We start from the raw sequence: 12,706 nt of genomic DNA on the forward strand, positions 1-12,706 counted from the left end.
CAGTGTCTGGGGGTCCATGGGCTGGGGGCAGCCATCTTAATTTCAGTGCACATGCGCGAGTCCTCGGTTGGTCCTTGCGCAAAAGGTTCACTCATTGGCCGTCCGTTGGCACATGCGTATCAGCCGCACATGGTCGAACCGAACACCAAGTCGCGAACCCACCACGCATGCGCCAATCTCCTTCTTACCCCCTTGCCCACCCCCTCCCTCTGGGCAGCTCCCAGCCTCGCCCTGTCGGCACCATCAGGCCCTGCACCGACGCCTCGGCTCTGGAGCCTGGCGGGCTGCAGGACCGTGTGGCTGAGGAAGGTCCCGACGCCGCCACTAACTTCTTCCATTTTGCGCTCGCGGCGACGCGACAGACTCCGATCAGGCGATGCTGCCGCCAACGTCCCGCCTCCTCACAACAAGAGCCAATCAACCCGCGAACCCGCCCATCAATCCAACCTGACTCAGCGTCCAATCCAATAGCAGCCTCACCGAATCAACCCATTGGCTCGCACAATTGATGCAACCAATCAGCGAGCGAGCGAACACACAGACGCACCCAATCAGCATCGCAAGACAGAAAGCAGAGCCAGAGGAAGGAGCAGCAAACCATTTGGCCCATCAACTTACAACTACCCCAACAACTCAATCAAATCCTTGGGAAACACGGGATCACTTTGTCCTGGCTCCAAGATTCCTCTGATCTCAAGGAATACATTGTACCCCAACTGCAAGGGAGACTATTTATTATCAATCTTTTCCTTCATATTTATTACCACTTACAATTTAATGCCTGTTACTTTTTTCAAAGTATCTGCATCTAAGTTTGATGCATATTATCCCGCTACGAATGGATATGGCAATAAACTCATCACAAGTCCATGGATCCCAATTTCAAATGAACCTTCAACAGGGAAGAGAATTCCAATGATATTACATTTTCATTGAAGACATTTCTTCAAGTCCAAGCAGCCGATCGGTTATTGGGAAATTGTGACACTTGGTGTTCGGCTTCTTTGCATTATCCTCTCTCGATCCAAGCTACCGTGTCCTCTCATAATGTTGTCAGGTCATCTCCCTCGTTCCCAACGACAAAGAGATCCATATTCAAACTTTCCTCCTATCACCCGCTTAAAACAAACCAGAAACAAGTCTGACGATCTTTGCTGCACTTCTCACGCTTTAGGTAAGGAAACCATACATGTGACTCCCGATGTAAATGAGGAAGACCATTTGATGTTTAATTGGAGCATGCGCGCTACTGTGAAGGGTGGAAAGAAGGACACACACTCAAGAAATCAAAGTCAAAGACTCCTTTATTACACTGGCAGCTCTACTTCTATTCTCTCCCCGCTACTGTCAACTAGAGTGTTGTCACATCCGTGTCGGCCTCCAATTGGTCAGTGTTCCCATCCTTGTTGATTCCTGCTGTGTGGGTTCGCCCCTGGGACGAACGTTGTTGGTCCCCATTGACTCTGCGTGGTCACCACATTCATCGGCCATCTTGTGTACAGGGTGGCATCCCAGTTAACATGATCCCCCACCACCCCAGAACCAGTGATTGGAGCACTGTTCGCTGCTTTTGGTCACCTATATCTGCATTGTTGGGGCTGAGTGGAGACCAGTTTGCTAATGTCCAGATGTGGTGGCTTGAGGTGTTCAATGGTGAAAGTCTTCACAGTTACCGTGAAGTGTGGAATGAACGATACACACCCAAGAAGTCAAAGTCGAAGAATGGTTTGTTGAACAGGAATCTCTTGTATACCCTCCCGCTGCTGACGACAGGACTTAAGAGACGTCAGCACTGGCCTAGGATTGGTGGGTGTTCCCGCCATTGCTCATTGCTTCCCGCTGTGCAGGATGTCACCTGGGATGAAGTTTGTTGGTTCCCGCGTGATCTTCGCAGTCACCGGGTTCGTCAGGCATCTTGTGTACTGGGTTGCGTCCCGGTTAGCGGGAGGCAACAACCATATATTATGGAAGAATGTGGAGCCCATATTTACAAAGGGTGGGTGTGAATATTCCCTTTCTCCTTTAGGCCTCAGTTTATGAAAAGGGACAATAAAGTAATCAATGCTCCCGTTGGTGGTCCCTTGTACTCATTTTTCTTCTTTTCCTTTTAGCAAGGGGATGGAGGGGGCAATGGGGGTGGTCTATGGGGAGATTTCTTTCTTCTTTCTTTTAACTATGCCACATGTATTTGTATTTGATTTGTTTCATTATTAAGTATGTGAATTCTTTGGAACCAGACTGTTGGAACACCTTTTCCAATTTCCAAATTTGTTTCCAGCTCTTCTATTTCTGACATGTATTTCTTCTTCATCCCTTTTGTATGTGATATTGTTTGTCCCCATAATATACAAAACTAGTGGGCGAGGAGGCACAGTTTGACTTCCAGAATAACTTTATCTGGTCACTAATATCCTTGCCAAAATCTGGTTTTTGAAGATGGGTGGGGTTCAAAGGCCATCTCTGTGAATTAGTTGTTTTTTTTCTGGCATCAAGATAGACAGGGTCAAAGGTTCAAGATAAGTATTCGCACGAATGTTCTCCGAATTTGCTGTGTTGATAACAAAGAAAGGCCAATCCGAGTCGAGGAATAATGGGGGGATTGGCCTCCACACATCTATATCAAATTTCAATCTTTCAGAAAAGCCAAGGTAGTTTTGGCTGCTTTTATTTGGGATATTGTCGAGGTTGACTTGTCCAGAACAGGATCCAGCAAAAACTAAAGCCACCCCTCCAAGTATATTTTGTCGTTCCCCCGATACCCTGAGAAAAATATCCTGAATAAAGAATCATCACTGTTAGGTGGAGGGAAATTTAAAAGTATCCAGGATTCTGAGTAAATCTGACCATCAACTAATACATCTCAGCCTTGTGGATCAATCATCATCTCTCCAAGTGTAGTTATTGATCGCCCTGGCCTTGGAGTGAAAGAATGACGATGATGCCTGTCCTATCGATTCTTTCCTCAGTTTCTTATGCTCCTGTGTGGGAAGATGGATTTCTTATAGAAAGGCAATATCAATTTGCAGGTTTTTTTTCTGTAGGGTGAACTGGCCACTGACTTCACCAGCAGGCCTCGAAGTGACCCCGCCATTTTCATCACCATGAGACACCTCGATCTGTTCTGGAGGTTTCCATTTCTATTCCTTACCGTGTTTGCTTTCAGATTTACTTTTTATGTCATTCTGCTGATCCAAGTTCTTTCCTTCTTTATTTGTAAGTATTTGGACTCCTTTTTCTTGGCAGCCAGCCCCAAGAATAGTTTTCTCCACAGATGTTGGAATTTGCTCAATAGCTGAATCTAGTTGCTTCGACTTTGGTCTGTGGTCCATACTGCAGCTGTCTGACCATAAGTGGGGTTGAGGGTGTTTAAAAGATGTAAAATGTATGTGTTTGGAGAGCCCCTGGGCCAGCGTCCGTCTCACTTCACTACATCATGTGACCCTCACGAGGAGATTTTGATGAAGGTTTGCTTGGATGGGAATTTGTGGAGGTACACCACCGGCCTACTGCAGGGGGAATCTTCTGTACCTGTAAGGGGACTGGACAACACCTGGCCGGCTGTCAATCAGTCGGCCTGAATGGATCAAGCCCCACCCAATCGGGTGTCAATCACCCTATGGGATATAAGCCTGCGCCAGCTTCCCAAAGCTCACTCAGAGTTACTACAGCTACAGCCAGCCTGGCTCTGTGGAAGTCTTTGTGATTTAAAGCTTGTTGTGCAGTCTTGTGTGTGTCTGATTCTGGCTAACAGCGCACCACAATTTAATCCACAAAATTTTCCCATGGCTGCCATGGAAAAACTCCTGAGTGCAGGGAGCCTTGAAGTCGTCCCAGAAGCCCAGACATGCTTCGAGATCTGGCAGCACGCGGTCAAGGCAATCATGGAGGCACACACAGGCGGCATCCTGGACTCAGATCGGAAGAGGCTGGACCTACTCCGGTCAAAGCTGGGTCCCCATGACTTCCAGGCACCAAAGGCTGCTCCACGTACAAGAGCACAATGGACACTCTCAAGAACTTGTACAAGCCCCCCATGAATGCGGTCTGTGCAAGATACCTCCTCAGCTCCCAAGCCCAGCAACCCAGGGAGATGGCTGAGTCTTACCTGGGACACATGCGAGAATTTGCCTGACCGTGTCTGATTGAACCCAGGGAAGGCTGATCCGGGACCCCTTCGTCTGAGGGCTACACTCAAGGGCCATCCAGCAGAAGCCGCTGGAAGATAATATCTACACCCTAACTAAGACAGTGGAAGTGGTCCGAACCCTGGAAACCTCAGCCCTGCACCTCGAAGCCTTTGATTCCAGGTTCCCCCAGGCTCCCTCATGGCCTTCTCACACTACAGCTGCAGCCCTAGACCGAGCTGGGGAGGAGAATGTCGCTGCGGCAGGTGCTCTTAAAACCAGCCGGCAGCTCAGCGGCCCTCTATGACCTCCCTGCTACAACTTCTGCCTTCCCTGACTACAAAGGTGCAGCATCCGGCTACGCCAGCGACGATTGCCATGTGTGCCCTGAGCACCTGGACCAGACCCCGCCCCTGACAGTGCCGCTCGGCGACAACTACAGCGACGTCATTTCCAGCTCATGGTGTGACGTCACTTCTGGCTGATGTAATGGCGTCGATGCCACCATCTGCAATGACGTCACTTCTCCCGGCACAATGAACATGAGTGGGGAAGGAGGACAGCCACACAGCGGGCCCCCACGTGCTGACACCAGATTGGGTCAGGCAGTGGACGACACGGAGGGCTCCCGACAATGATGAGAATGACGTAGTCAACACAGGTGATTACCAGGCCGCTCTGCCGATGCTCTCCATGCCTGTGTCCACCATCGGCTGCCGCACGCTGCATCCTTCAGCCCAGGACGACGCCATCTGGGCGTACATCCCCATCTCCAGGCAGCTATGGGGTGCGCAGGACCTCCTTGACCACCAGGGGCCGCTTCAGCCCTGGGGGACGAACATATTTATTTATGAATATTTTCAAAAATATACTTAATAAATGTTTCAATATCATAATATATGAAACTTTTTCTTACAAACAATAAACAAAAGCCAAATGGTCCCTCCCTCCCTCCCTCCTTCCAAACAAATGAATCCGCTCACCATCAAAGTTTATATATCTTTAAAATATATAGTATCCAATTGGGGAAACCATGCTTAAATAAATTTAATAGTTGCATTTATTGTCCTTTTTCTTTTTTGGGCCCCAATGTGGTCCAGGTCTGGCTGCCAGATCTTTACAAAAGTGTCATATTTGTTCTTTACGTTAGATGTGATGTTTCCATGTGTTTCCAGCTGTCCATTTCTGCCGTCCATTCTGCGATAAGTAGAGGGGAGTCCGACATCCAAGTGATCGCACTACTTTTTTTTGCTCCAGCCAATGCTATTTTTATCAATGAGATTGTATATTTGTTCAATTTGTTGCTGACATCCATAACATTACCTAGTAGATAGCACTCTGGGCTGCCTGTGAAAGCCACTCCTGTTATCCCGATTAATTTTTCGGTGATGTCTTGCCAAAATGGCCTCACCTTCACCCACGTCCATGTGGCCCGTCAAAAGGTTCCTGTCTCAGTCCCACATCTTTTTTTGTTTATCATTTACATCAATTCAAGCGTTAACTCAATAAAGAGAATATCATATAACAACAGAATACAAAATGATCCAAAACCTTTGGTCTATTTTCTCCCCACACCCTCCCTCCTCCTCCCCAAAGAATAATACAGTAGGTATTATTCCCAGAGTTATTTGATTTTCTAGCTAATAATTCTTAACCATGAACTAAAAAGAGTGGGTGATGTGGAGGATGTGGATGGACTTTTATTCTCCATATCCATGTACCGTTCCCGATCTGATTCCTTCAACCAGAAGTCTTTTTTTTAACGTGACACCGTTTTGCATTTCATTGTCCCATCCCTCGTTACAAAACTCTCTGCTCTCCACGTTAGTGCTGCACATTGCTTCACTGCTATGTTTGATGTTTATCTAACTTCAGTTTTGTATCTGCTTCATATATATGACCAAGCACAAATATTCTCACGTCCTTTTGTATTTTAATCTTCATAATTTGTCCTTATAATTTACTGAAATCCTTCCAAAATTCTTCCACTTTTACACAGCTCCAAACCGAATGGAAAAAAAAGTCTCGATCACCTGATTACATTGAAAACATTTCTCGGAATAATTGGAGATAAGTCCATTTAATTTATATGGAGTATAGCAGAATTGATGTGGAGATTTTTATTTTTATATCTGGCATTAATCATATTTGTAACTCCCTTGACACAATCTTGACCCTATTCTTGAATTTGTATATTTCAATCTGCTTTCTACCTTTGTTTCAATTTATATAAATCCTTTTCCCCATATTATATTTGATGTCTAGAAAAACTCCTTCCCACATCTGAAACACATTTCTGATGTTTAGGTCATTTCTCTGGGGTAAGATAAAATTGGTGTAAAATATTAGACTGAACCAGTCCATATCCTGCTTTTCTAATTGATGTCGTGCTGTCCTTACACCAATCTGACCAGCTTCTTTCTGAAATCGTCAAATCCAAGTCCGACTCCCATCTTTTTCCTGTGAACTCTGCTATCCTGGTTTTAAATTTTCTCTCTGGAGAGCATCGTACATTTCATTGATAAATTTGGGTGTATTCCCTATCCAGACTCTTTGTTCCATTTAACTAATTTTAGGTGGGGTCAATGTTGGTCCCCATCTTTCTCTTAAGAACAATCTAAGCGGGAGAAAATAGAAGAAGGTCCCATTGGCCACTCCAAATTTGTGTTTAATTGTTTGAAGAATTTCTTCCGTGTTGCAATCTTCAAAATATCTTATACCTCTGTCATAACACAAATTTAATATTCTATTGCCTTTGTTCATATTTTGACACATTGGTACTTTTCTTGAGATCCCTACCTTTTTTCCCTACATTAATTTCTTGCCATGTTCTGAACGGATATATCTGTCTTTTTTTCTCGTGATTTGATTCTCCATTTATTGATAAAATACTTTGCTTCCCTCCTCCATTGTTGTCAGGTTCATGTGGGTCCCACAGGTTGAGAACCAGACCAAAGCAAAGGTACAAAGCACACATTTATTTCCGGGATGGAAGCAGGACAAACCTCAACACACACAGTACGCAGGGGGTAAATATACACTTCCAATAACAAGGGAAAAACTGACAGAGACTGGGGGAAATTACATGAACGTACACATTCAACAGTCAGGATCAAGGTTATACTACGAACCCCCACTCCTTGACTGGTACAGACACGGCTCTTGCTACCTGACCTCGAGTCTCACCCCAACCCAGTGTGGAAGGTGCTACTTATGAGCGACGAGGACTCGAAAGAGGCCGACCAAAGGGGCACATGGTCCTTATAAATTCTGGGGGCAGTACTGGGAGGGCCAGTCACTCAGGGCAGGCTGGGCCCCATTGGCTGCTGTGGTCAATGGCTCAAAGCTAAGTGCAGGGGCTCAGCAGGGGCCAGTCGAGGTGATACACCTGGGCCATTTGGGTGAAGGTCAAGGCTGAGTCTGAGTCTGGCCGGGCTGCCTGCATTGCAGCTCCTGGTGATTTAGGTGGGCCAATTGGGTGAAGGTGAGGCGTGAGTCTGGCCGGGCTGCCTGCACTGAAGCTCCTGGTGATTTAGGTGGGCCAATTGGGTAAAGGTCAGGGTTAAGTCTGGCTGGACTGCCTGCACTGCAGCTCCTGGTGATTTAGGTAGGCCAAATGCAAGGGTCACCTGGGTGACCTTGATTGGCAGGTAGTGTGTCCTCTGAACATGAGTGCAGCAGCGCCACCTGGTGATGGACACTGCCTCTCCATAACACACACACATGTGAAGGCATAAATGCGCACACACAAACACACACACAATCATACAGATGTATACATGCATACACGCATACACACTCACCCACTCCTGCACACACTCACACACAGGCATGCAGATTGATGTACACACACACACGAGTGCATGCACACATATACCTTCATACAAACATGCACACACACATTCATGTGCACACACAAATGAACAGATACACACACAGGCGTGCAGTCACACACACATGCACCTACGCCTCCATCCTCATGAACTCGTGCACAAACACATGTACACATGCACATGCACTCACACATGGTCTCACAGACTCTCACACACAATTGCATAAATCAAGATGAAAGTGGGAAAATGTTTTAGGCAGAAAAATAGATCAAAATGATTGGAAAATGTTACGTAAAGATAATCCCACGACTGCGGAGATCGGGCCGGCACAACGTGCGGAAATAAACAGTGGCATAGAATCATAGAAGATAGGAGCAGGAGTAGGTCATTCGGCCCTTCGAGCCTGCTCCGCCATTCAACGAGATCATGGCTGATCTTAAAGTTCAGTACCCCGTCCCCGCCTTCTCTCTGTAACCTTTAATACCCTTATACTGAAGAAATAGATCTAACTCCCTCTTAAATATATTTAATGAACCTGCCTCTACTGCCCTCTGTGGCAATGAATTCCACAGATTCACCACCCTCTGGGTAAAGAAATTCCTCCTCATCTCGGTCCTAAATGGTTTGCCTATTATCCTCAAACCATGGCCCCGGGTTCTGGACTCCACCACCATTGGAAACATCCCATCTGCATCCATTCTGTCCAGTCCTGCCAGAATTTTATATGTCTCTATGAGATCCCCTCTCAATCTTCTAAACTCCAGCGAGTACAATCCCAATTTGCGCAATCTTTCCTCACAAGTCATTCCTGCCATTCCAGGTATCAGCCTGGTGAATCGCCTCTGCACTCCCTCTATTGCAAGAACATCCTTCCTTAGATAAGGTGACCAAAACTGCACACAATACTCCAGGTGTGGTCTCACCAAGGCCCTGTACAGCTGCAGTAAGGTATCCTTGTTCCTGTACTCAAACCCTCTTGATATGAAGGCCAACATACCATTTGCCTTTTTAACCGCCTGCTGTATCTGCATGCTCGCCTTCAAAGACTGGTGTACAAGTACCCCTAGGTCTCTCTGCACTTCCCCATCTCTTAATCTATTGCAATTCAAATAGTAATCTGCCCTCCGGTTTGTATTACCAAAGTAGATAACCTCACATTTATCCACATTGTCGTGCATTTGCCATGTATCTGCCCAGTCCCTCAATTTATCAAAATCACACTGGAGCTTCCTGACCCCCTCTTCCATCCACACAACCCCTCCTAGCTTAGTTTCATCTGCAAATTTGGAGATATTACATCCAATCCCCTCATCCAGATCATTAATGTAAATTGTGAACAGCTGGGGTCCCAGTACAGATCCCTGTGGCACCCCACTGGTCACCGCCTGCCACTCAGAAAACTCACTAACATGATCCCCAGGATCGCAAACCAGCGTGGTTGGAGGCTCGGGCAGTACAAGACACGCAGCCCTAGAATGGGGCTGGCCAGACTGCCCATTACCAAAGCAAGATCAGGTTGGGGAAGAAGGCAAGAATGCAAGAATATTCCCATGGGCGGGAATCCCATTTACGTTAATCATGCGGCTGATTTCAGCCAATCAAACCAACGGCGAGAATTCCAACTGTATAAAAGGAGCCTTTCCAGCCACAGTAAAGTCAGAGTGTGTGGGTTTGTTCATAGTAGACTCTACAATCACCTACGTGAGTTGGGCCTTACAATCAACCTGGCCAAATGCCAGTTCAGACTGAGCAAGATTGACTTCCTGGGTCACAGGATTACCAAAGACGGGGCCACACCACTACCCAGCAAGGTGGAGGCCATCCGCAAATTCCCGAGCCCCAGAACGACCAGAGGACTACAGGAGTTTGTGGGGATGGTCAAGTTTTCTCACAGGTTAATCGCTGCAGCTGCTCGAGTCATATGCCCAATTTTCACCCTAGCAAAGGACTTGACCTGGGATGACTCTGCACGAGTATTTGTGGAAACTACGCTCCAGTCTACCCAGGCCAAACGCACCCACAGCCCTCACAGTCGATGCCTCAGGAACAGCGATTGGTGAAGTTCTGGAGCAGCAGAAAGGAGAAAGTTGGCTTCCGCTAGCTTTCTTCAGCAAGCATCTGCAGCCCTCAGGATTTCGACAGAGAGCTACTGGCGCTGTACTTAGCCATCTGCCACTTCCGGTACTTTCTCAAGGGAAGGGCTTTCACGGACCTCAAGCCACTGACATTCACCCTGGCTAAGATCTCCGATCCCTGGTCGGTACCCCGATGGAGACACTTGTTTTACATCTCGGAGTACACCACTGATGTGACACATCTCAGGAAAAGACAACATGGTCACGGACGCCTTGTCAAAGCAGAGTATCTACTGTCTGGCTAATGGACTGGACTTCGTGACACTGGAGAAGGCACAGGAGCAAGACGACGAGATCCCTCAGTACGGTCCGCCGTCACGGGGCTCCAGCTTCAGGACATCCCAGAAGATACAGGTAACACTGACCTCCTGTGTGATGTGGCCGCCAGACAGGTTTGACCCATCGTCCCAAAGGCATGGAGGTGACAAGTTGTCAACTCCATCCACGGGCTGGTGCAGCTATCAATCAGGACTACGGTCTTGCTAAAGACCAGGAAGTCAGTGTGGCATGGATTGTGGAAACAAGCCAGTGGGTGGGCCAAGATGTGCACGCAGTCCCAAACAGACAAGATACAGCAACACACCAAGGTCCTCCCACAGACTTTCAAGTCAATGGAAGGAAGGTTTGACCACATCCACGTGGACATAGTGGTGCCTTCACCAATCTCACAGGCTTTCCACTGCCTGTTCATGGTGGTTGACCGTTTCACCCGGTGGCCAGAAACAATCCCCTGGCTGACACATCCACTAGGTCCTACTCCAAAGCACTCCTCTAGTCCTGGGTACCAAGGTTTGAACTACCACACCACATAACCTCTGACATAGGAGCACAATTCACCCCCAGCCTGTGGAGTGATGATGCCAACCAGTGGGGCATTCAGCTACACCACATGATAGCATACCACCCGCTGTCCAACGGGATGGTGGAGCACTTCCACAGGCACCTCAAGGTTTCCCTTAGGACCAGACTCAAGGACTCCAACTGAGTGGACAAACTTCTGTGGGGTCTGCTAAGCATTCATACAGCACTGCAGAAGAAGACCTCCATACACCCTCCACCGAGCTCGTCAACGGAGCACCACTCATGGTCCCTGGGTATTTTGTCCCACTGTCCAGAAGACAACAGGAGGATACAATCACCTTCCTGGATAGCCTGTGTGCACAGGTCAGTTACCTGGCTCCGATCCCACCCTCCAGACACAGGCAAGCCAACTTCAACATCTCCAAAGTCCGTAAAGACTGTGAGTCCATGTTCGTGCACAGAGGGCCAATACAGAAGCCTTATGAAGACCCCTTCCAAATCATCCCAAACAACAGAGCCATCTTCGAATTAGACATTGGTGGCAAACCATAGGTTTCCACCACAGACAGGCTCAAGCTGACACACGCGAACCCGACACAACCTGTGGAGATGCCAGCACCTCGTCACAGAGGCAGATCTCCAAAGGCATTGAGGACTGCATCCACGGACACTAGAAACTGTAGCAATGTTTCTTAGGGGGCGGGGTGGGTCATGAACCGCCACCACGGAAATCAGGCTGGCACAACGCACAGTAACAAACAGCGGCATAACTCATTAACTTGACACCCGTATCACGAACCAGCGTGGTTGGAAGCTGGGGCAGTACAAGTCAGGCAGCCCTAAAATGGGGCTGGCCAGGCTGCCCAGCTAACAGAGCAACACCAGGCTGGGGAAGAAGGGGATTCGTATGGAAGAATTTTCCCGTGGGCATGAATCCTGCTTATGTTATTCATGCGGCTGATGTCAGCCAATCAATCTAACGGCGGGAACTCCAACTGTATAAAATGCACCTTTCCAGCCTCTAAAAAGGCAGAGCTTCAACTCCCAGGGCTACAACGCAAATTATTAATGTTACCTACAGATTTGTACAAAATCATTGTTTGCATCAACTCTCTTTAATGCCTCAAAAATTAAAAAGATTTAATATCTTCAGAATTATGTCTCAGATGTGATAAAGAGATAGGTTCTTTTTGTCATTTGACTTGTCTGTGTCTTAAGGTTCAACCATTTGGGATATAAATTAAAGTATTTTTGGAGGAAATATATTAAGGTTAAACTTCCATTGGATCCAATGTTAATTTTGATGGGAAATATAGAGATGAAAATGAAGGTTTACAATGTCTCAAACTGAATTTTAACGATCAACTTCAGGTGTTTGAAGGAAATGTGCAGCCATGATTCGGAGATGGGGGATGGATTTGGGGATTCAGAGCTGGGATCTCGAAATGAGATCTTGTATTCCTCTGGAAAAATAACATAATTTACATGATAAATATCACTTTGGTTTGGAAAATATGGAGCCATATATACAAGAGGTTGGTTGGAAAACTGAAGCTCTCAATGGCTCATCCTGGTGGAGATTCGCGGTTTCATGACAATTGGTTCGAATTTATATTTCTCTTTGATAAGCTCCTTTTCCTTTTTTTTCTTTTTGGTCGACTTGTGAGGGAAGAGGTGATGGGTAGGAAGGAGTTGTGGGGTAATGGAGAGGGAGGGGGTAATGGGTAGGGAGGTGTTGGTGGGCAGGGAGGGGGTGGTGCGTAGGGAGGGTTGTTGGGGAGGGAGGGGTGATGGGGAGGGAGGTGGTGATGGG

The 12,706-nt window shown here is 47.2% G+C and overlaps 1 protein-coding gene across 7 annotated transcripts in view; it reads right to left on the reverse strand.

Moving 5' to 3' along the window:
- LOC138745763 (glycogen synthase kinase-3-like) overlaps nucleotides 1-12,706 on the reverse strand; it is an 89,305-nt gene that overhangs the window by 20,445 nt on the left and 56,154 nt on the right. For 5 of the 7 annotated variants that reach the window (XM_069903061.1, XM_069903062.1, XM_069903065.1 and 2 more), the window contains one exon: nucleotides 4,794-4,951. The exons of the other annotated variants lie outside the window; for them this stretch is intronic. In XM_069903061.1, the coding sequence (XP_069759162.1) occupies nucleotides 4,794-4,951 (158 nt within the window). The remainder of the gene's footprint in view (nucleotides 1-4,793; nucleotides 4,952-12,706) is intronic. 7 annotated transcript variants of the gene reach the window in all.

Source organism: Narcine bancroftii, chromosome 11, assembly GCF_036971445.1.
Source record: "Narcine bancroftii isolate sNarBan1 chromosome 11, sNarBan1.hap1, whole genome shotgun sequence".
NCBI classification, from domain to species: Eukaryota; Metazoa; Chordata; class Chondrichthyes; order Torpediniformes; family Narcinidae; genus Narcine; species Narcine bancroftii.